This window comes from Pan paniscus, chromosome 16 (genome assembly GCF_029289425.2).
Source record: "Pan paniscus chromosome 16, NHGRI_mPanPan1-v2.0_pri, whole genome shotgun sequence".
Taxonomy (NCBI): Eukaryota; Metazoa; Chordata; class Mammalia; order Primates; family Hominidae; genus Pan; species Pan paniscus.
Window position 1 is genome coordinate 7,782,210 of NC_073265.2, and position 22,942 is coordinate 7,805,151.

The 22,942-nt window shown below is 39.4% G+C and overlaps 1 protein-coding gene across 4 annotated transcripts in view; it reads right to left on the minus strand.

Moving 5' to 3' along the window:
• Positions 1-22,942, minus strand: part of GABRG3 (gamma-aminobutyric acid type A receptor subunit gamma3) — a 558,288-nt gene that overhangs the window by 33,867 nt on the left and 501,479 nt on the right. For all 4 annotated transcript variants that reach the window (XM_034938408.4, XM_034938409.4, XM_055098678.2 and 1 more), the window contains one exon: positions 18,591-18,728. In XM_034938408.4, coding sequence (XP_034794299.1) covers positions 18,591-18,728 — 138 coding nt within the window. The remainder of the gene's footprint in view (positions 1-18,590; positions 18,729-22,942) is intronic.

A 22,942-nucleotide genomic window follows, 5' to 3' on the forward strand; every position in this document is an offset into this window, starting at 1 on the left:
TTCAATAATGGGAGATCTGAATGGACAGGAGGGCGTCAGGAGGCCAATCTCCCCATGCACTGTGTTTTGTTTCCTGAGACTCCTGGGGAATTTTTTGTCTGAGATCGATAAGTGCTTAGAATATTAACAAAGAACCACTTCATTGATCTGAGTTTTCAATATCCTAGAATTAGTCTTATATCTTTGTATCAAATTAAATCCTGAACATTCTAAGAACTGTTTTAATTTGTAATTATAAATATGACAAATGCATACCCCAAGGCATATGAGGTTGGTTATCTTGGGATGCCGAAAACACCGCCCTTAGCACCACTGCAACTGACGAGGTCTGCTCCGTGAGAAAGTACTGATGAGCAGATATCTTCTTCCCACATTACAGCCAAAGGCTGGACTAAGCGCAGCCACATCACGGAAAAGGTGATGCTTGTTGTGGGAGTCAGAGACAAGCCTTCTGGACAGAGTGGCGGACAGTCACAGTGATCACCGTGAAAACTGTAAAGCTGCCATCTTTCTGATAAGACTTATGATTCAGCTTTCCAGGAAGTTGGAGTCAAAGATGAACCCACATCTGGCCGGGCGTGGTGGCTCACACCTGTAATCTCAGCACTTTGGGAGGCTGAGGTGGGTGGATTACCTGAGGTCAGGAGTTTGAGACCAGCCTGGCCTCAAATAGCCTGGCCTCACGGTGAAACCCTGTCTCTACTAAAAACACAAAAAGTTAGCCAGGCATGGTGGCGTGCACCTGTAGTCCCAGCAGGAGGCTGGGGCGGGAAAATTGCTTGAACCTGGGAGGCAGAGGTTGCAGTGAGCCGACATCACGCCACTGCACTCCAGCCTGGGAGACAGAATGGAACTTTGTCTCAAAAAATAAATAAATTAATTTAAAAAAAAGATGAACCCACATCTAATGGAATTGGAGTTGGACGTCACACACAATGACCAAAGAAGTAAAGGAGAAAATGTTATGCAGAAGAAAATAAAAACAAATGTTACAATCAATCACAAAGCTTTAAAATCAGAAAGAAACAAATAATCTAGAAGCAGAGAGGAGAGTTCCCAGCCTTCTCCCGAGAAGCCAGACTAGCTATGGAAATGCAAAGTGTAGCGTAAAAGCAGCAAACACTAGTCTCACAGTCTGAGGGAAGAAAGGAACAGACACTCCATGCCAGGTGGTGGAGGGAAGGAAGAAGAAAGAGAGAGGGAGAAGGAAAGAAACAGAAGGAAGGGAACATGGATAGGCATATCACATATATGACAAATCAAGACATAAATCCTAAGAAAACACAACTCAGAGAAAAGGAAAGTGACTTCCCTGAGTTTATTCACACAGTAGCATAAGAAAAGAAATGAATAATTTATAAAAATAATTTAAAATGCGATAATGAAACAACAGAATGAGACAAACAGGATATCCTGATTGCAGACCTAAGTAAACAAACTTAGAATCAAAAACCTGTTGCAGATGATTACCTTTGTCAGAAACATTGAGGAATGAAAAAACAATGGTGAAGTTTCAATGATGGACCTGGAAGAAATCATGGTGAATGTAGCACACACAGGGGAAAATGGAATTAAAGCCATTAGAAGTAAGACAAAAATATGAAAGCCAGAAAGGCAATCCAATCTAAATTACCTGGTGTTCATAGGGTAGGAAACACTCATATGAAACACACAACATATCAAAAAATATCATACATAAAACTCTACCCTAATCAAAGAAATAGGAACACCAAATCTGCCAATTAAAATAATACATACTTTTCTGAACTCCGAATCATTTTCACATTTAAGCTTTTTTAAAATAAAATTTTCTCATTTAAGAATAAAGAAATTTAGGCATTCAGTAAAATAAGGCAAATTTTTTCCAAGGCGAAAGCATGAGTTTGGCCTCCAAGTTCTCCAAAACGATAATCAAGGTCTGAAGACACTAGAACAATGTCTACAAGATATTGCGGGAAAGACACTGTGACTCAGTCAAGGTATAATTAAAGAATCAATACATGGGCAGACATTCTCAAAAGGAAACAAATTCTGGAATACAGCACCCGTGAGTCTTTCGTAAGAGAAATTACTTAAAAATAAATCCCACCCAAGTTAAGAACTCAGAGAGGAAGGAAGTATTATATCAGGAAGCACAGTAATCACTGAATTCACTTAAATATAAACCAGTGCAAAACAACCTTGGAAAACAGAATTTTAAAAGATAACTTGGCATTTATAGAACCTAACAATGAAAAACTAATAATGTAAGCACTAACTAGCCATGAGGGGGATATTGATGACAGGAGATCTGAGAGTGACCGTGTCTGTGGGAAAGAGGACAGCAGCCTCCTGCATCTGGGCTCTGGACTGGTGCAATGGGCCAGGGCTTGGTGCTGCTGAGACCTGGCCTGGCACTCACAGATAGACTTGGTGTTTTCCTTTTGAGCATAAAATTTTCACAGAACATCATCATCAGACAAGGATATTTTGTGACCCTGATATATCAAGACCAAAAGAAGACCACTTTATCTAAACAGAGACAAAGCATAAACATTGTCTAAGCCACAAGAATCACCAAACATTTTTCTACATCCTGCCATGTGAGTGGCTGCTGCTCCTCTACTGATTACAGACTCAGCCTTGGCCTCGTCTTCCCTTTTAGATATGATTTATTATGATACCCAAGCATACAATTACCTCTTTTTTGGACATTTGCTTCTGAGAAGATGAAGTCTACATACTTTACCCTATCCACTAAGTTAAATAAAACTAATAAACCTACATATTTATATGAAATAATCATAATGCTTTGAAATGTGGAGAAGACCAACTAGGGACTTTGGGACCCGAGGAAAGACATGAAGATTATTTCCCTGGGTTGTCTTTTTGCATCACGTAACCCAGAATAGGGGCTGAAAAAGCCAGCAACCTGGAAGCACCAACAAGTACAGACCAAAAAGCAATGCCCAACAAAGGCTGATTCTCTCTAGGTAAAGACACAAGAAAGTGGCAGCCTCACACAACAGAACACTTCAGACAATAATCACCCGATTCCAGCCACACATCCCAGAAAAAGCCTGTGGCCTCAGCCTCACTCACTCCTGCCAAGGCCAAATAAGGAAGCTAGGCTTGCCCACTGTTCTGTTGTAATGTGATCCCCCAACTCCTCCACTAGGGCAGCATGAGAGAAGGTCAAGAGAGGACCCAAGACTTCCATACCTGCCAGATGGCCATGAGCGCTCCTGGCACAGTGTCAAATCCAAACCCCTCCAAGCCAGAGTGGCGTCAGCAGAGGCCTAGTGCAGAAATCAAATTCCTACCTCTGCCCAGAAAGACCAAGGAGCACCTCACCCATGGAGTATTGCTGAAGGCCAAGTAGGTAACCTGGACTTCTACCCCCACCTGCAAGTAAGGAGACAATGTCCCTCTCCTCCTCACTAGAGCAGTGTCAAAAGAGGCTTCATACAACATTTTAGAAAGATTCAGAGCCTAATAGTAAAACATCCAAAATGTCCAGCTTTCAATAAAAAACAGTTTGCTACACATAGAACAAGAAAGGGACAATCAACAGATGCCAATACCAGGGTGACAAAGATGTGAGGAATTTTACATGAATTTTTAAAGTCGCCCTCAAAAAATGCTTTCACAAGTGATTACAAACACTTTGGAAACAAATAGAGAGTCTCGGCAAAGGTATAGGAGACACAAAAATAATCAAAGGAAATTTTAAAATTGAAATGTATGATAAACAAAATTAAAAATTCAATGGATGAATTGAACATGAATTGTGTTCTCCTCAGAACACAGAGATCAGTGGAAAGAATTATACAACAGACTTTCCTTGTCTTGAGTCTTCTAATTTATGTTGATAGTTGAAGCAAATATTATAAAACTGTTCAATGTGGTTCTAAATGTATGTGTATCCAAGAGAACTCAAATCAGGATCTCAAAGAGATATTTGCATACCCATGTTCACAACAGCATCATTCACAATAGCCAAGAGGTGGAATCATCTCAAATATCCATCAAAGCATGAATGAATTTTAAAAATATGGCATATACTTACAATGGAATATTATGCAACCTTAGAAAAGAAGAAAATCCTGTCACATGGCTACAACATGGATGAACCTCCAGGACGTTATGCTAAGTGAAATAAGCCAGCCACAAAGGGACAAATACTGTATGATGCCACTTATATGAAGTATCTAAAGTAGTCAAAGTCATAGAAAGAGAAGGTAGTAAGGTGGTTCCCATGGGTTGGGGGGAGGAGGAATTACTGTTTAGTGGCTATAGAAGATGTAAAATGAGATGTGGCTTCTACACTACAATTAAACTGATAAAATGTCCATACTAGTAGAGTGTGAAATAAAAGACATCAAACTGTGTGGGATACAGCTAAAGTAGTGCTTAATGAGAGTTTTATAGCACTAAATGTACACTTCAGGAAAGAGGAAAAGTCTGAAATCAATAATCTAAACTCCCACTTTTAGAAACCAGAAAAACAAGAACAAAATAAACCCAAATCAAGTAGAATAAGGGAAACAATAAAGAACAGAAATTAATGGAATTGATGACTCAGAATGATATAGAAGAAAAACAAGAAACAAAGAGATGATTCTCCAAACTATCAATAAGATTAACAAACCACTAGGAGAACCGGCCCCCCAAAAAAGATAATAGCAAATTGCCAATATTGGAAATAAAACAGAAAACTACAGATCTTGTAAGGACATCAGAGGGATAATCAGGGAATAGTGTAACAACTTCTCAAACATAAATGTGGTAACTTAGATGAAATAAACCAATTTATAGGAAACGACAAACTTCCCTAGTTCACTTAATATAAAATAAGGCATTTGGATAGTCTTATAATCATTAAGTAAAGTGAATTCATAATTTTAGAATTCCCGACAAAATATCTTCAGTCCCAGATTATTTCCTAGAGAATCCTACCAAACATTTAAAGAAGAATTAACACCAATTCTACACAAACTCTTCCAGGACGTATGAGAGGAGGGAACACTTCTCTCTTCATTTTATGAGGCCAGAATTACTCTCATAAATATTATTTTAAAACTCTCAACAAGATATAAACAAATATCATCAAATTGACACAATATTAATATTGAATTGATAATATTAATGTTGTATTGTTAATATTAACAATATTAATATTTTAAGAATTTTGCATTAATATTTATAAGAGTAGTTATACCCTCAGTAATTTATAGACATAATTATTTACAATGACCAAATGAGATTTATTCCAGGGATTTGAGGTTGGTTCAATATTTGAAAATCGATCAATGCAACCCACAATATTAACGAAGAAAAAAATCATATGATCACATCAAATGATAAAGAAAAAGTAGACAAAATTCAACATCCATTCTTTTATAAAACCAGAATAACCACAGCTTCCTGATAAAATCCAATCGAGAGCCAAGCCTTAGTCCCTCAAACCTTCCATCCAAACATCTAAGACCTACAATAATTCCTTTATTTCCCTCTTACTGAGGTGCCCCACGGTTCCCCATGATATGTGTTCTTTCACGGCAACAAGTAATCATCCCAATCAATCAACTGTCAGTGTGTTCTTAACAATCTCTGGCTGGTAGGTATTGGCGTTACTTCATTTTTCATAGTGTTGAGACTATCGATTCTGTCTAAAATTGAAGAATATAGCTAATAGTTATCTCTGAATCTTTTAAAAATGTTTTTAACTTCAGAGCAATCTTTCAGTTAATAATATATTTCTATCTCTGAATCTTTAAAATTGTTTTTCTTAACTTCAGAGCAGTCTTTCAGAAAATAATATATTTGTTGATAAAAAAAACCCACTTGTTTGAAGTTTTAATTCCTCTATTTCTTTTTTTATTCTAATAGAATCCAGAAAAATCCCATTTACTTTTTAAAATAACATCAATCGTACAAAATTGTTATCAAACATTGCTACATTTTCTGTCTGCATACTGGTCTATGAATCTGTCTGTGTGGATTCACTGAAGATTATTTTGAAAGACATCTACCTGATATTAGCTGTGATTTTTACTAGGAGATAGAATTTAAGTTTTTAAAAAAAAAATTCTCATGTTTAAACTTTTCCCCACTTTTGAGATTTTTAAAAAAATATGAAATCAAGTCTATTGTATGAAAAAGAGTATGTCTCATGTTAAAACAAAACTCTGGAAACATATGTACCAAGATATTAACAAAAACTGGTGGAGATGCAGATTTGTTGTTTTCTTCTACGTATTTTTCTGTGATTTTAAAGATTTTTTAAAGCAAAATTTTAAATCATTTGGAATATGCATCAATAATTTAAGAAGAAAAGCATTATGGAGATATGAGAGAAAAGCCACCACTACTATTTTGTCTCAAGGGTATTTTTTATCTTGGTGCATATCCACACCCCAATACAAACACATAAAACAATACAGAAGATTTTATACAACTATTTTTACCTAACATTATATTATGAGCATTTTCTTTTTCAAAATGACTAAATCTTTCTTAGTCTTCTTATTCAATACAAATTGTTGAACAGCTTGTGAATTGAAGACACAGAATCTCATAGATGGCAGACAAGTTAACCAGGAAATGCAGGGCCTAAGGCCAGCCTTTACACGCACAAAGTGAGTGCACAGATGTCGGTCAGTGGTTCTCTCATCAACACAAAGAACAACATGAATATATGCCTTGAACAAATAGATGTTCTACTTTATAAAAGCAAATCTACTTATGAAACAAACAATATCACTGCATGGAATCAGCAGTTATTTTGAAGATTGATTCCCTGGAATACACTGGGGCCTCCAGCTTAGTTAAAATGGCAGAAAAAGAAGCCCTGTGCTAGCCAGAGGCTGGGACAGGGCTTCCAGGCTCAACTGCTCTCTCTCCTTAGACTTGTCCCGGATCCCACAGCCAGGGCTGGCAGCTGCTGCAGTCACCCTGGGCTGCATGCCTAGCCATCTTATGATGTCCTGGGAGCAGCGCATTAACTTCACATCATCTTCAGATTCTTTTGAAGTGAGACTTAAACCAAGACCAAAGCATGCTTTTTATGCTCCTTTTATCTGTGACTTTATTACAGAAGAAATAAAGAGCAGTTGGAATGTGCCCTCTCTTTCTACTTGACACATACTCAGAAAGCTGTGATGAATTCTAAGCCAAGTCTGTGGCTCTAAGTCCTCATTAGAATTGGGGGCTGGCTAGCTACTTTTTAAAAAGAGACTTTGTTCTAAGTTGAGCATAATTAGTCCTGACAAATGGGCTAATCACAATGCCGTGCAATTCTGGATAAACTCCAAACCTCTAGAGCTTTTTGTTTTGTATTGATAAAACAAAGGCTTTTGGTATGAAAGACCAATAAATTACCCCAACATGGTTTGACAACAAGGCTTTGATAAATAAAATTACACAAGTCATATGGGATATGACTAAAAAATTAATTCTGTAAATAACAGTAGCATTGGGCATATGGGGTAATAAGAAGAAAATTTAGAGCGATGCATACTGCCTAAATAGCCCACATATTTGAAGTATGACTACAGGGAGTAACAGAGGTGACTTTCAATGTCCTCGTAATTCTTACTTCAGTGAGGCTTTTCCTCAGACTCCTTTTTGTTTGTCGGTTTTTTGTTCTGATCACACTTTTTTACTGGTAATTACTTCTTTGAGGAATAGACATTTAAGCATTACATGGACATATAATTTTTACATTTTATTGTCCTTATACTTAAATTTTACCATAAAATACTAACTGAACACAAGTATATACTGGTCTTATGGCCAATCAGCAGATGTTTGAAATCCAAAGATTAACGGATGGATAGCTTAAAGGAAGTAATAAAACAAATATTAACTGTAGAATCAAGGTGGTAGTAGAATTTTTTGGTTTCAGTATGATGACACATGAGGTGATACTCAAGGAAACCCCCTACAGACAGGAAGAAAGATGTAAACTTTGAGTTGTGATTACAAGGAAAACCCTAGCCAGGACTGGACTGGGCTGCCTGTCTGAGGCTGGGAGGTGCTTGGCTGGAGCATAGCTGACTGCGTGGCTTCTCTAATTATGAATTTTTCTTCCCTGGGAAGAGTAAGTAGGTTGACTGAATGAATGTTTGGATACCCTCTGGGAAGGGGAGCCCCGAGGCCACTGAAGGCAGGGGCCGCAGTGTGGGGCTGACGCTGTGCCACTGAGGGCTGAGGGAGCTGGGCTTGCATGCTTCCACCCAGACCAGCGTGAGCATCTCAGCAGCACAGCAAGGAAGGAGGGCATGAGAGCACCCCTGCCAAGGGCCAGGTGCTTGCAAAACGACTGCATTCCTGCATTCCTCTCATGCGTGGTGTTCTGATAAGTGGAGTGAGTCTCCTCCTGGTTTAGAGCAAATCAAAAGGAGAAGGTGAACTACTAAGTCCAATGTAGTATGACTCCGACGACAGACATCTTCAATGGCCACAGAAATGCGGCAAGAGCAGTGTGAGGGGGGGTGGTGGTGGGGGTGGTGGCAGGACAAGGGCCACACGTGGGGCCACACAATTCCCATGCTCCTGTCTCTGTCAGTTGTTTAGCAAATGAGTCTAAAAGATAAATATATCTTTATTTGTTATGGAGAGCGAAGTGGGAACCGAGCAACATCCGAAGAGCAGTGCTGTTGTCCAGGGAAAGTTGGGGTCTGGAAGGAACTATTTTGGGTACACTCAAAATTTCCTGCACAGAAGTGTCTGATCAGTGACAACCAGTTGAAATAGAACCAGTAAGAAAAGTTGCATTGGACAAAGAGGAAACGCACCCAGGTTATCTAATTGATGGCTACTGTGATAATAATGGTAGAGAGAGATTGACCCTGGCTGGCAAAAGCTTCGTTATCTCAGGAAACAGGCCTGCATTTCTTCAGATTCTGTGTTGACTAAGATGGAAAATGGACGTCTGGCCACGAGTCTTCAGGTGAGCTAGATGGACATTACCTATGTAAGCTCCTGACTCCCCAGGGGACTCCTAAGGAATCAATTCCCCACCTAGGCAGCCAGCCTCCAAATAGGTCCACAGCATCCCTTGTCTGCACAGAAGCAGTGTGGACTTTTAAAATCTGAATCCTGCTGAAAGCACTCAGTATTTTCATAGAAAACGAATTTGTGGTAAGCTACATGCCTGTGTGAGTTTATAAAAATAAATATCAACCAACTAAAATCAATCTACTCTGCCCCTTTCAAAAATTTTGGTTCATATATTTGTATCCATATGGCAAAACTAGGCTTATCTGAAAAGTACATAAATGGTGTTGGGAAAACTGGCTAGCCATAAGCAGAAAACTGAAAATAGACCCCTTCCTTACACCTTATACAAGAATTAACTCGAGATACATTAAAGATTTAAGCATAAGACCTAAAACCATACAAACCCTAGAAGAAAACCTAGGAAATACCATTCAGGACATAGGCATGGGCAAAGACTTCATGACTAAAACACCAAAAGCAATGGCAACAAAAGCCAAAATTGACAAATGGGATCTAATTAAACTAAAGAGCTTCTGCACAGCAAAAGAAACTATCATCAGAATGAACAGGTGACCTACAGAATGGGAGGAAATTTTTGCAATCTATCCATCTGACAGAGGGCTAATATCCAGAATCTACAAAGAACTTAAATTTACAGGAATAAAACAAACAACCCCATCAAAAAGTAGGTGAAGGATATGAACAGACACTTCCCAAAAGAAGACATTTATGCAGCCAACAAACACGAAAAAAAGCTTATCATCACTGGTCATTAGAGAAATGCAAATCAAGACCGCAATGAGATATCCTCTCATGTCAGTTAGAATAGTGATCATTAAAAAGTCAGGAAACAACAGATGCTGGAGAGGATGTGGAGAAATAGGAAAGCTTTTACACTATTGGTGGGAGTGTAAATTAGTTCAATCATTGTGGAAGGCTGTGGTGATTCCTCAAGGATCCAGAACCAGAAATACCATTTGACCCAGCAATCCCGTAACTGGGTATATACCCAAAGGATTATAAATCATTCTACTATAAAGACACAAGCACACGTATGTTTATTGCAGCACAGTTCACAATAGCAAAGACTTGGAACCAACCCAAATGCCCATCAATGATAGACTGGATAAAGAAAATGTGGCACATATACACCATGGAATACTATGCAGCCATAAAAAAGGATGAGTTCATGTCCTTTGCAGGGACATGGATGAAGCTGGAAACCATCATTCTCAGCAAACTAGCATAAGAACGGAAAACCAAACACTGCATGTTCTCACTCATAAGTGGGAGTTGAACAATGAGAACACATGGACACAGGGCGGGGAACATCACACACCAGAGCCTGTCGGGGGGTGGGGGGATGGGGGAGGATAGCATTAGGAGAAATACCTAATGTAGATGACAGGTTGATGGGTGCAGCAAACCACCATGGCACGTGTATACCTATGTAACAAACCTGCAGGTTCTGTACATGTATCCTAGAACTTAAAGTAAAATAAAAAAAAAATTTTAAAGTCCCTTGTTGGATAAATTTTAAATAATGAAACTATTAATACAAACAGGAGTGAAGTGTAGCTACTAAAATATCAAAACAATATCTTCAGTCCTATGTCTCCTTAATGCTTCCATATTAATTTTTCTAAGATGACAACTAAATATTTGCAAAGGGATATATTTATCCTTTAGACTCATTTGCTAAACAAATTAAGGGTCATTTTCTCTTCCAAACATTCAAGTACTTTCTCTGAGCTAATTATTTTGCTAGCTCCCTGGGATACCAACAGGTGGATTCATTGGGAAATGTGTAAAATGAATGCCAGACAATGATTGCTGTCTGCTTTGAAGCTCATTAATCCTCACAAGGTCCTTATCTCTGAGGCCGGCACTAGAATTGTCCTCCCCATTTTGCAGATGAGGAAACTGTGTCTCAGAAGTAAGACAATGCATCCAAGATGACAGACCTTATGAGTGCAGGCCTGGAATTTAAACCCAGGTAGGATGGCTCCAGCATCACATTCTCAACCTCCGTTTTCCAAGTCCTCCTTGGTTACAATCACAGGACAATGCTATGTGCTAAGTGTCACTATGGGGCAAAATCAGGGCATTATGGAAGTAAATGGCTGTCAACCTGTCTTGGCCTTTGAGGGACGTGGGAGCGGCTCCTGAAAATGGCCTCCTGGAGGAATGACATCAATGCTTAAAAGCCCAGGGACTACTAAGTTATCCAGGTGGGCTGGGAGGGTATGGGAGTGTGGCATGAGTGCTTGCTAGGATGTGGGCAGGAACAAGTGCTCCAGGAGCTTCAGCTCAGGCGTCAAGGGCTGTTTGGCTTTTATCCAGTGCAGGTTTCTCCTGGCGCATTCTAGAGTGCTGTGCTCCACAGCTATCTCGAGGCTACAGGACGGCTCGCCCTCGCATTTCATGAACTAAGATACTTTTAAGATTCAGTTTGTAATTTGCGTCATGGGATAGTGGCCTAACTACCTTAAAGGGTTGTAGTGTCATCAAAAAAGCATGTAAAACAATGAGTGTTCCTAAGCATCTTCAGCATGGCGATATTCCAGAGAAACAGTTTCCAGAGCCCTAAATCTCAACAATAATGTACTTTTATAGATAATTTTAAATCATCCTACTCTCTTACGTCATGGTACAGATTTAAGACTTTCCTTCTGATCAAATATTGGAAGCCGTAATATAATTCTACAATGGAAAAATGATGATATAAAATATCATCCACGCCAGGGGATGTACTGTTTGGTGTATACAGTCCAACACTGGATAGATAAATAAAATGTTCTGGAAACTGGGAGTCAGATACAGGAAGTCAAATTAACTCTTTGTGGCCCTGGCATCATGAAAAAGCCACCTGCCTCAGAATGAGAGGGTCTAATGCTAGCTACAGTACATATTGTGTGGACTGCTGAAGGCCATGCCTGAGATCTTGCTGAGACTGGTTCCTCATCTATAAATAAAGGTATTGGCCCATGTCCCACCTTGCTCAAAGTATAGAGCGAGAGCCAAATAAAAACCATAAAATTCTCTTATGTAGAAATATTACTGTCATAATATATTAAATGTTATAATTTATTCAGGTCCCATGGAAGGAGTAATTAATTAAATCTGATTTTAAAAGAACAGACATATTCAGATATGATTTGTATCACAGGATTTCAATTTTCTTAGAGACAAGCAGTTCATTAGATCAAGAAGAGGTTTTTTCTGCATTTCCCGTCTGAATTAGAGATGGAGGATGACTCACAGTGGGTTTGAAAGATTTTTCACTCAATCTTGTGAACAAAATACTGACGCTATTTTTAAAATTATGACTTTCAAACCCAGACTGATATATTACCCAGATTGCATTCAGAAAAATATGACAAAAAGCCAAGAAGAAACCACTTTTTGAGTTTCTTCTACAAGAGCTATTTAAACATATATTCCTATTTGCATTCAAGATATAAATCTCACTATAGCATCCTGTTGGAGCATGTCTCATTGAATAAAATGCTGGCAGCTGGTTTAGTGGATGATTACTAAAGAAAGACAATGCGTAAATCTCTCAATTCTCCTCACGGGAACTACATTGAGTCAATAATAATCGGCAATATTTGTATATATATATTGCAATTATGTACTTGGCATGTGTTCATTCACCTAAATTCACAATACCCATATAAAGGAGAAGGCAGTTTCCCTCTCACTTATGAGAGGAGTGCGTGGATGGGTCAGAGGAATTGCCCAAGGTCACATAGCAGGTAAGTGGTGCAGATATGTTCAAGCACAGTGTGGTCTGACTCTAGTGCTGGAGCTCCTGCCCCCTGTGCTCCCTCCCTCCCAGTGGGCACTGCCGGAGGAAATATATGTATTTTTTAATTAGCTGGAGTGTTAAACACACAGTATCAAAAACTTCATATACAGAATACTTTTTTTGAGTTTGGAGAATTACTTACAGAAGCTTCTACACGTAAAGACTGAATCAACTTCAAAAACATCAGATGTCCACATCAAGCCATGTGGCTTTTGCCATAGCCATGCGAGAGCAGCCTTTCTCCTGATTGTTTTGACTATAATAACTAGTCTCTGGGGAAGCCTATTTGTGGTCTTATAATAAACCAGGCACCAGAGGGAAAGCTCCTAGTGCAATTAATCTGGAGCCCCAGGCTATTTCCTTGATCTCTTCCTCTGACGTCAGGGAGCCTTTGCCAGGATCACTTCCACTACAAAGTCGCTTCTAAGCGTGCTCTGAGCCTGACCTAAGCACCCTTCAGTTTGCCGTAAGTATGCCCACTGCAAAGCGGCCTTCACATTTCCAGTCCTATCTCACAAAACCTGCTGTGGGTAAGAAAAAAACGCTGCGCATTCTACCCAAATTATTTTAGACAACTGGACTCAGGTTCAAATAGGCATTATGGGCAGCCTTGATATGGCAAAGATATGGATTAACCTGCAAATGTCATAAAGGTTTTACACAAAGGAGAGAAGCAGCTTGCTATAGAGATCATAGAGCCAATCTCTTTCTCTCTTCCTGTTTTTCTTTAGCCTGAAAACATCACTATTTCACCATTATTTTTATGGGCTTTTTAATAGAAAATTCTGTTTCTTTTCACATTTGGAATTCCATTGTCTTCTGGTTGCCATGATTTCTGGTAAAAAGTCAGATACCTGTGTTATTTTTGGGTTTTGATCATTTGGCAACAGTGCACTTTTTTGTATGAAAATCTGTAATAAAAAAATTTATTATCCTTCAAGGGGAGCCCATCATTCTCTTTTCCAGGCCAAAGATTGGGACTAATCACCTTAATGCCATCAGGGGCTGGGGTGACTGAAGGCTGAGCTGTAGTTTGCCAGGTTTTTCAGTCATTTTGCACTTGCTGTACAGATAACTCCAGGGGCTCTAGCTCCAGTGGCATGTTCACCGTGACGCCCCCTCCTGGTGCAACCTCAGTGATGCTCTTTCCTTATCTTGCCCTCCCTGATAGAGTCTGCTTTTCAGACCCTTTCTCCTTGTTTTCTTCACTTTCTTCTTTTCACAGTTTTGAAATTCAGAAAATGTCTGGAGTATAGAGTCCATTTGCCTTTCCTTCCTTTCTCTCTGAGATAATGGCTCATAGGTATTTTAATTATTGACTTTCACTGATGCGCCAACCCAAGAGGATAACTTTCCATAGCCATCTTCTTTCCAGACTCGTAAGGTGGATTTTCATCGCATCATATGCAGGGCACATAGGATCACCATCTATAATCACTGACCATGTTCACCGATCACGTGGCCAAGTGGTGTTCACCAGACATTATCCCCTGTACATGTCCTTCCTTTGTCTCCTCCTGCGCTCTTTGGAAGAAAGTCACCAGGTGCAGCCCACAATTAAAGAGTGGGGGCTATGCCCTACCTCCTTGAGGGAATAACATCCACATAAATCATGTGAAATTCTGCATGGGGGATTTATCTGTGTTCTCCCATGTTTGTATGTATTTATTCAATCATTTATTTGCATCAATGTGGCCTCATGGATATTTATTTTATTCTTGGGTTATAATCCAATACTACTGTATTTATCTTGCTGCTCACATTTTTAGCTTTGACCATTGTGATATCTTTTAGTTGGCGTCTGTTGATATAGCCCCATGATTTTGTGTGTAGGCGGGTGGGTGTGAGGTGAGTGTTTAGCATGTCTTAGTTTCTGGAACTGCAAGATTCTCTAGGTTCATCTTGTATATTCACTGCTGCAGCCTCACAATCTGCCACTTCTCCAAGGAGCCCTGGTTCCTTTAATTGGAGAATGATATTAGAAACCAAGATCTGGGCACTAAGGGTACTTATTGCTCCTGCAGTGTTGTTGCTCCTAGGACTTCTCAGCTGACAGAGCAGGAAATATACGTGTGTATATCAACTCATACATGTATGCATATCCATATATATTTAGCTTCTTTTTAATTAATAACATTTAATGAAAACCAAAGCTGAACATCTTGCCATCAGCCTGTTTCCGATAATTCCAAGGTACACTTCCTTGAATTCGCTGCAGGTTATTCTCAGTGTTGGTAAGCCTACAGATATTTTAAATTATCAGAATAAAAAAATGTAGGAGGTTTACTTATTGCAATTGGTAGATAGATATAGATATATAGAAGAGATAACAAAAAGTCTCTGATTTGCTGGGCGCAGTGGCTCACACCTGTAATCCCAGCACTTTGGGAGGCCCAGATGGGTGGACCACCTGAGGTCAGGAGTTCGAGACCAGCCTGGTCAACATGGTGAAACTGTGTCTCTACTAAAAATACAAAAAATTAGCCAGGCGTGGTGGCAGGAGCCTGTAATCCCAGCTACTCGAGAGGCTGAGGCAGGAGAATTGCTTGAACCTAGGAGGTGGAGGTCGCAGTGAGTCGAGATCGTGCCATTGCACTCCAGCATGGGTAGCAAGAGTGAAACTCCGTCTCAAAAAAAAGAAAAAAACGTATCTGATTTTTATTATGCATGGTGGCCTTTGGCTAGTGCAAGGGAAAGGTCAGCTGCAATTGTCCTTGGAGAATAGCTGAGGAAGGCATAAAGACGGCAGAGAGACTGTTCAAGACCATCAGTAACATAACAAAGCACACTGCTGTGCCAGTCAGAAGTCTTAGTAGACTAAGCTGTGATCCCATTTGAATGTGATTTCTATACCATCCACCAGCTGTACTCATTAAGTTAGCCTAGCCCAATGCCTTCCAAACTTCATCATCATCAGATTCACCCGGAGGGGGAACACTGACACCTGCAAGGAAGTCCAAGTAAAAAGGATGCGTCTGGGACAAGAGAACGTCTCATTTCCCAGTGCAATTGAAATGCCACTCCTCATAAAGTGCTAAACTTTCTGGGTTACTGCCACGGGTTAAATTGTATTCACCTGAAGATGTTAGAGTCCTAACCCACAGTACGTGTGAACATGACCTTATCTGGAAATAGAGACTTTGAAAATGGTTAAGTTGAGGTCATGAAGGCAGGCTAATCCAATATGACTGGTGTTTCTATAGAAAGAGGAAATGCAGATACAGGGATCAACACCTCCAGGGAGAAGACAATAGAACAGAATTCACTTCCTTGAATTTGCTGCAGGTTAGAAGGACATGGAAAGAATACTACCTGCAAGCCGACGAGAGAGGCCTGGAGCAGATCCTTCCTTCACGGCACTCGGAAGATGCCAAGCCTGCCATCTTGATTTTAGACTTCCAGCCTCCAGAACTGAGAGACAACAAGTTGTTTCTGTTGTTTGAGCCACACAGTTGGTAGAACTGTTAAAGTAGCTCCAGGAAACTAATTCAGTGACTAATGTTTTTGAACAGTCTTTGTGCATTTTAAATAAACATATTTAATATATTACATCCAAGTCTCAGAATGTCATAAATAATATTTTTGATATTTATGTTATCCCAATAGAGAAAAATGGGTCCAGTCAAATAAATGCAGCTGTTTAGGGCTGTGCCCAAAGCATGGCGGGGCCAGAGTGGCCACAGTGAGAAGATGGTGGGAGGCGATAATGGACAGAGACCACCTCACAGGGCCTGGACTCGGCAATGCACCTGCAGGCTTCACATCTCTTTCTCCTGATTCTGAGGTTTCCCAAAGTGTTTCCATTTCACAGATAAGTTCCCTAGTAGAATTATTTACATAAGCTTGAAAACTTGGCACAATCATATCCATCCTTTTCAAACTTTACAACGACTTGTGAGAACCAAGTAGACAGTGTTGCAAATGCTTTAGTCTTCTTGGAAAAAAGGGGATTATGTAAGTAAGTGTGTTACTGCCATAGTCATAATGTTGAGTTAGGAGATTGAGAAACAAGGAATAACATTTGCCTATAAAAAGGCATTTATCTGAGAGGGATCCTTTAAAATGCCAACACAGTCCCATGAGTGATCCTCCACATTGTGAAAATGTCAATCACATTTAGCAAGCAATGGTGTTTCATGAATATTCATTAAACAGTGAACTGTTGACACCTGAATTGATGCTGGATATGGCCTGAAAAGCACACATGCAACAACACACCCCAGCTGCAGGCAGGGCATGACTTCTCATGCTTGTGGGCTACAGCCACCATGCGTCCGTCACGAGCATATGAAATGGGATTTTTTTTATTATCCAAAGGACATTTTCCTTACAAATGTAATTATACAAAAGATTGAATATGGTTGTAAAACTTATTAAAAATATGACTTTAGAGATCGATTATAATTTCGTTAAGAGCCACAGTAACACCTAGCACAAGAATTGTTCAGACTGTTGCCTCAAATCTGTTGTCTCCTTCTATTTGCCACTTTTCTGAGCTAGTATTTGCTTGCAATCAGTTTCAAAATCCCCTGAGTTAGTTGGGTTCAGCTTAACTTTGCATTTCCTTTTGTTTTGAGAACACCAGGAAAGGCCTTTGGGATTTAAATGCTAGAGCAGTCCTCCCTGCTGCTTGGTGACTCCCTTCAGGCGGCCTTAGACCCCAAAGGTCTGCTGGTACATTGCAGCCTCTAAGACAGGGAATTACATTACTAAGGTAGGTGCCTCTTAATTGGGAGCAAGCATCCCAAAACGTTTCCCTTTGCGCTGCCTCCACAGTTCATTTAAATAAATTGTGGTGTTCCATTATTTAACATCGTCATTGTTTAATATTTAAACACAGATCCCATTTCTCAAATTTTCTACCATGACACTCATAGAGAATCTTTTGTTTTTCTCCCTTAATCAGGTAACTTTTTCAGGACTTTTCTTGATGTGTCAATAGCTCTCTATTTTGCAGTTGTACCAAGAATTAAGACTGGGCTTTAAAGATATTTACAATTAATTCTCAAAACTGGCATCTTAATCTAGTCACCCATAAAATAAATTATTAGATAATTTTAAGACCCAACAAATTCTTCATACTAACAAATAATATCAGTAGAAAAGCTGACTCTACCCCCACCTGCACCCCACACCCTACCAAAAGACAATCAGTTGTGAAATAGTGGACCCTAGGAATAATTAAATACCCAAAGCAAAAAACAACATAAGACATAAGACAAAAAGCAAAACAAAACACATTCACATATATTCATAGGCAGAACAACTCTTTTTATTTAATTACAGGATTTTGAATATGCATATAATGATCACTTCATAAAATCAAATTGGTGGGTAATTATTTTCAATCGTTGAAAAAGAAACTCAAAGATAAAACTTAGAGTAAATAAAAGCAATCGAAACTCAAAGGACATATCACACCAGCTTCTTTTATGTGTGGATTCTCAATAATATTTGATTCTTCTTATGTATGTGGAAATTTGCAGAACTCTCCCCATCAGCAAAATTGGTTTATGTAAATATGGTCAGTAATGAGTTAGGTTAAGTTTATAGCTAGGTTTATAGACATTATGCAAACACAGCGTGGATTCAAAAATATGAATTATTTCTAACATCCCTCTCCCATACCAATTAAAACATGAAAACATAGTTTCACTTTGAATCACTTGTTTGGTCTCAAATATCACGTATGTATCATGGTTGCCCAAAAGCCTTGTACATTAAGGATATGACTACATATGGCCTTAGGCCTCTCTGGCTTTTGAGAGCTGTGCCTCTTTCAGTAAATTCCTACCTGCAGACGTTGTCACGATTTCTGTGGTGTTTCTGAGGCCCATGAAGTCAAACTGATAAAGCCGCCATGATTTCTGGTCAGCTGCCTCCACTGAATTTTTTCTCCATCTATAAATCATTTCTTCTTTGGGATAGCCATCTAAAAACACAGAGCAAACATTAGCACTTGAAGGTACACATTTATAAATCATTAAAGTGAAAATTATAATTCTGATCAATGAGTTATAGGAGTTAGGAGTTAAACTTTTAGGCCATATGTGCTCTCTCAATTTTCCTCCAAGACACAGAAACTTGAAAAATGAATGGCTAAATGCCACCTAATCCAGCTGTAGATCTTCACAAATGGCCAGGCGCTCCACTGCATAGGCCTGGCCACTGACAACACACAGGGAGTGGTGTCTTCATTTCTTTAACCTTGGAGAGCCGCAGCTGCCGTCGGCCTTCGAGGAGTGGAGGTGCTAGTCAACGGCTCCCAGACTCTGAGTCCTCGCCATGCAGATCTAACTACATGGCCCATGCCCACACACCTTCCATCCTTCCCCAAAATGTAGTCCATCCAGATCTCAGGAAAGAGGAGCTCACTAAGGTAATCACTCCAGGATTCGATAGACCCTTTCTCCTATCAGTCTTCAGCTTTGATAGGTGAATGTTGACCTGCTTCAGGGACCCCTTCTCATGTGGTTAATTATTCCAGGAAGGGTAAGCCTGGTGTTTCTGCTGCCTGGGACCCAGGTTGGTGACTGCCTAGATCATGACGTCAGGCAGGTGCTCTGTCCCGCTCCTGCGGGCACTGCACCAGGGCTCCCTGGCTCCCTGAGCCAGAGCTGGCTATTTGCCAGATGCCTGCTTTTCTGCCTGCAACTGTACTCCTGGATTCCCCATTTCTGAACCATGCTTGGAACAACACCATCCCCTCTCTGCTGGAGCTCTTTGACCTGGTGCACCTGCTCTCTTTTTACTGCCTGATCTGCAGGCTCTGCAGCTCTGTCTGCCTCACAGGGCATGCCCTACTCTCAAGAACAGGTCTAGGCCTTATGTCATTGGCAACACGTGACAGCATTGGCATTCTCAGCCTTCATTGATTCATACAGACACTGATGGCATGACTCTGGAAGAAATGTATGCACCATCTTGATGAGTTATGCTGAATACTAAAAGCACTGCCTTAGTGCACACATATGTATGCAAACATATTAATAAAGTGGTTGAAATGTGCTGATTAAACATTTAAATCAGTTTGCAAAATTCTTAGAGGCAATCTGCCTTCTTCATTTTTTTCCCTCTCTGCCTGACATTGCTGGCTTGGCTCCACCATTGAAAGACTAAAATAAAGCACAGGCACAGGCATGCCCTGCTTTCTGATTGTGGGTTGCCCGGTGAAATTATTGTCAACACAGCAGGGATACATGCTCTCCCTTAACTTGAAAATGCTAAGCTCAAGGGATCCAGAGCCGGTCTGAAGCATTTCTATGAAGGAATCAAACACTGTCCTTGGCCATTGGCCATGTCCCAATTGCTTCCTATCCCCATAATTACAAAAGGTGCTCTATGCTACAATTCTTCCTTTTTAACTTTGTTTTTAAATCACCTTTATTTGAGACATAATGCACATACATAAAATTCACACATTTAATGTGCCCAAATCAGGGTTTTTTTTTCACATATTCTCTGAATGGTGGAACCATCACCCTAATCTAATTTTAGAATATTTTCATCACCAAAATGAACCACCTGACCAAGTAGTGGTCACTCCCCTTTTCCCCCCTTTTCCTGCCCACATCCACCACCCATCTCACCTAGTCCTAGGCAGTCACTTATATATTGTCTGTCACTATAGTTTGGTCTATTCTGGACATTTTATATAAATGGGATCATACGATATGTGACCTTCTGTAAATAGCTTATTTCACTTAGCATAATGTGTTCAAAATTCACTCCTATCGTAGCACACATCAGTACTCCATTCTCATTTATTACCAAATAACATTTTATTGTACAGATATACCATATTTTGTTTATCCATTCATCAGTTGATAGATCTCTTGGTTGAGTCCATTTTTTCACGATTATGAATGTTGTTATGGGCATTTGTATACAGGATTTTGTGTTGATATATGTTTTCGGTTCTCTTGGTTATACACCTAGGAGTAGAATTGTTGAGTCTGGGTAACTACATTTAACATATTGAGGAACTGCCAGATTGTCTTCCAAAGTGGCTGGAACATAAAATTCTATAGCAATGTACAAGGGTTTCAATTTCTCCATATCCTCTGCAACACTTGTTAGTTTCTGTCTTTTTAGTGATAACAATTGTAGCAGGTGTGACGTGGCATATCATCATTGTTTGATTTGTATTTCTCCAATGACTGATAATACTGAACATATTCTCATGCTTTTGTTGGCCATATGTATGTTTTCTTTGCTGAGGTGTTTGTTGAGATCTTTTGCTGATTTTTTAATTGGGTTGTTTTTATATTGTTGAGTTTTAAGAGTTATTTGTATATTTTGGGTACAAGTCCTTTATCAGATATATGTTTTAAAATATTTTCTCCCTTTCTGTGGTTCATCTTTTCTTTTGAAGCGACTGGAATTTTTTTATTGTGGTAATATACACATAATGTAAAGTGTATCATTTGAATCATTTTTGAGGGCACAATTTGGCGGCATAAAGTACATTCGCAATGGCGCATCCATCTCCAGAATTCCTTTTCTTTCTTTCTTTTTTTTTTTTCTTTTTTTTTTGTGACATGGAGTCTCCCTCTGTCACCCAGGCTGTGGAGTGCAGTGGTGCGATCTCAGCTCACTGCAAGCTCCGCCTCCGGGTTCACGCCATTCTCCTGCCTCAGCCTCTTGAGTAGCTGGGACTACAGGCACCTGCCACCATGCCCAGCTAATTTTTATCTTTTGTATTTTTGGTAGAGACGGGGTTTCACCATGTTAGCCAGGATGGTCTTGATCTCCTGACCTTGTGATCTGCCCGCCTTGGTCTTCCAAAGTGCTGGGATTACAGGTGTGAACCACTGTGCCCGGCCTCCTTTTCTTTTTAATAGAATTTATTTTCGAGTGTACTTCTAGGTTCACAGCAAAACTGAGTGGAAAGTTCAGAGATTTCATGTATACCCCCTGCCCCACACATGCACAGCCTCCTCCATTGTCAATATCCTGCTGCAGAATGGTACATTGGTTACAATTGATTAATCATGTCGTTATTACTAAGAGTCCATAGTTTACCTTAGGGTTTCCTTTTGGTGTTGCACGTTCTATGGGTTTGGACAAATGAATAATGACATGTATCCACCACTGCAGTATTGTACAGAGTATCTTTCCTGCCCTACAAATCCCCTGTGCTCCACCTATTCAACCCTCCCTCCAACCCTTCCCTGCAGCAAATACTGATCCTTTTACTGTCTCCATGGTTTTTCTTTTCTAGACTGTCTTAAGGTTGGACTCATATAGTATGTAGCTATTTCAGGTTTGCTTATTAGTAATATGCATTTAATTTTTTCCCTGTCTTCATGGCTTAATAGCTCATTTCATTTTAGTGCTGAATAATTTCCATTATCTAGATGTATTGCATTTTATTTATTAATTCACCTACTGAAAGCCATCTTGGTTGCTTCTACATTTGGGCAATTATGAATAAAGCTGCTACAAACATACAGGTGCAAGTTTTTGTGTGGATGTGACTTGTCTTTTGATTTTTCCTTCGTTTTTGAGGAAAATTTTGCTAGAAATATAATTATTTGTTGACAGTCATTTCTTCCAACACTCTGAAGGCATGATCTAATATTCTTAATGGCTTCCATGGTTTCTCATTAGAAATCTGCTGCTAATCATATTGTGACTCACCTGTAAGTAAATATTGCTTTTCTCTTGCTGTTTTCAAAATGTTCTCTTTGTCTTTAACATTGTTAGTTTGACTATGATGTGTACAGATGTCAATCTCATTAAGTTCATTGGGATTTGTTGACATTCTTAGATGTATAAATGAATTGTTTTGTCAAATTTTTGGCCACTACTTTTTCAAGTAATTTTGCCCCTGCTTCTCTTCTCCTCTCCTCTGAGATTCCCATTATGTGTTTGTTGGCATTCTTCATGATGTGCCACAGGTATATTCATTTCTGTATATTTTTCTTCATTCATTTTTCATTTTGTTCCACTCACTGGATAATCTCCATTGGTCTATCTTCAAGTTTGCTGAGTCTTTCTTCTTTATACTAAGATCTGTTATTATGTCAACCCAGTGATTTTTTTTTATTGCAGTCATTGTACTTTTCAACTCTAGAATTTCTACTGGGTTCTTTTTAACAATTTCTACCTTTTCACTGATATTGTCTATTTGGTGATATCTAG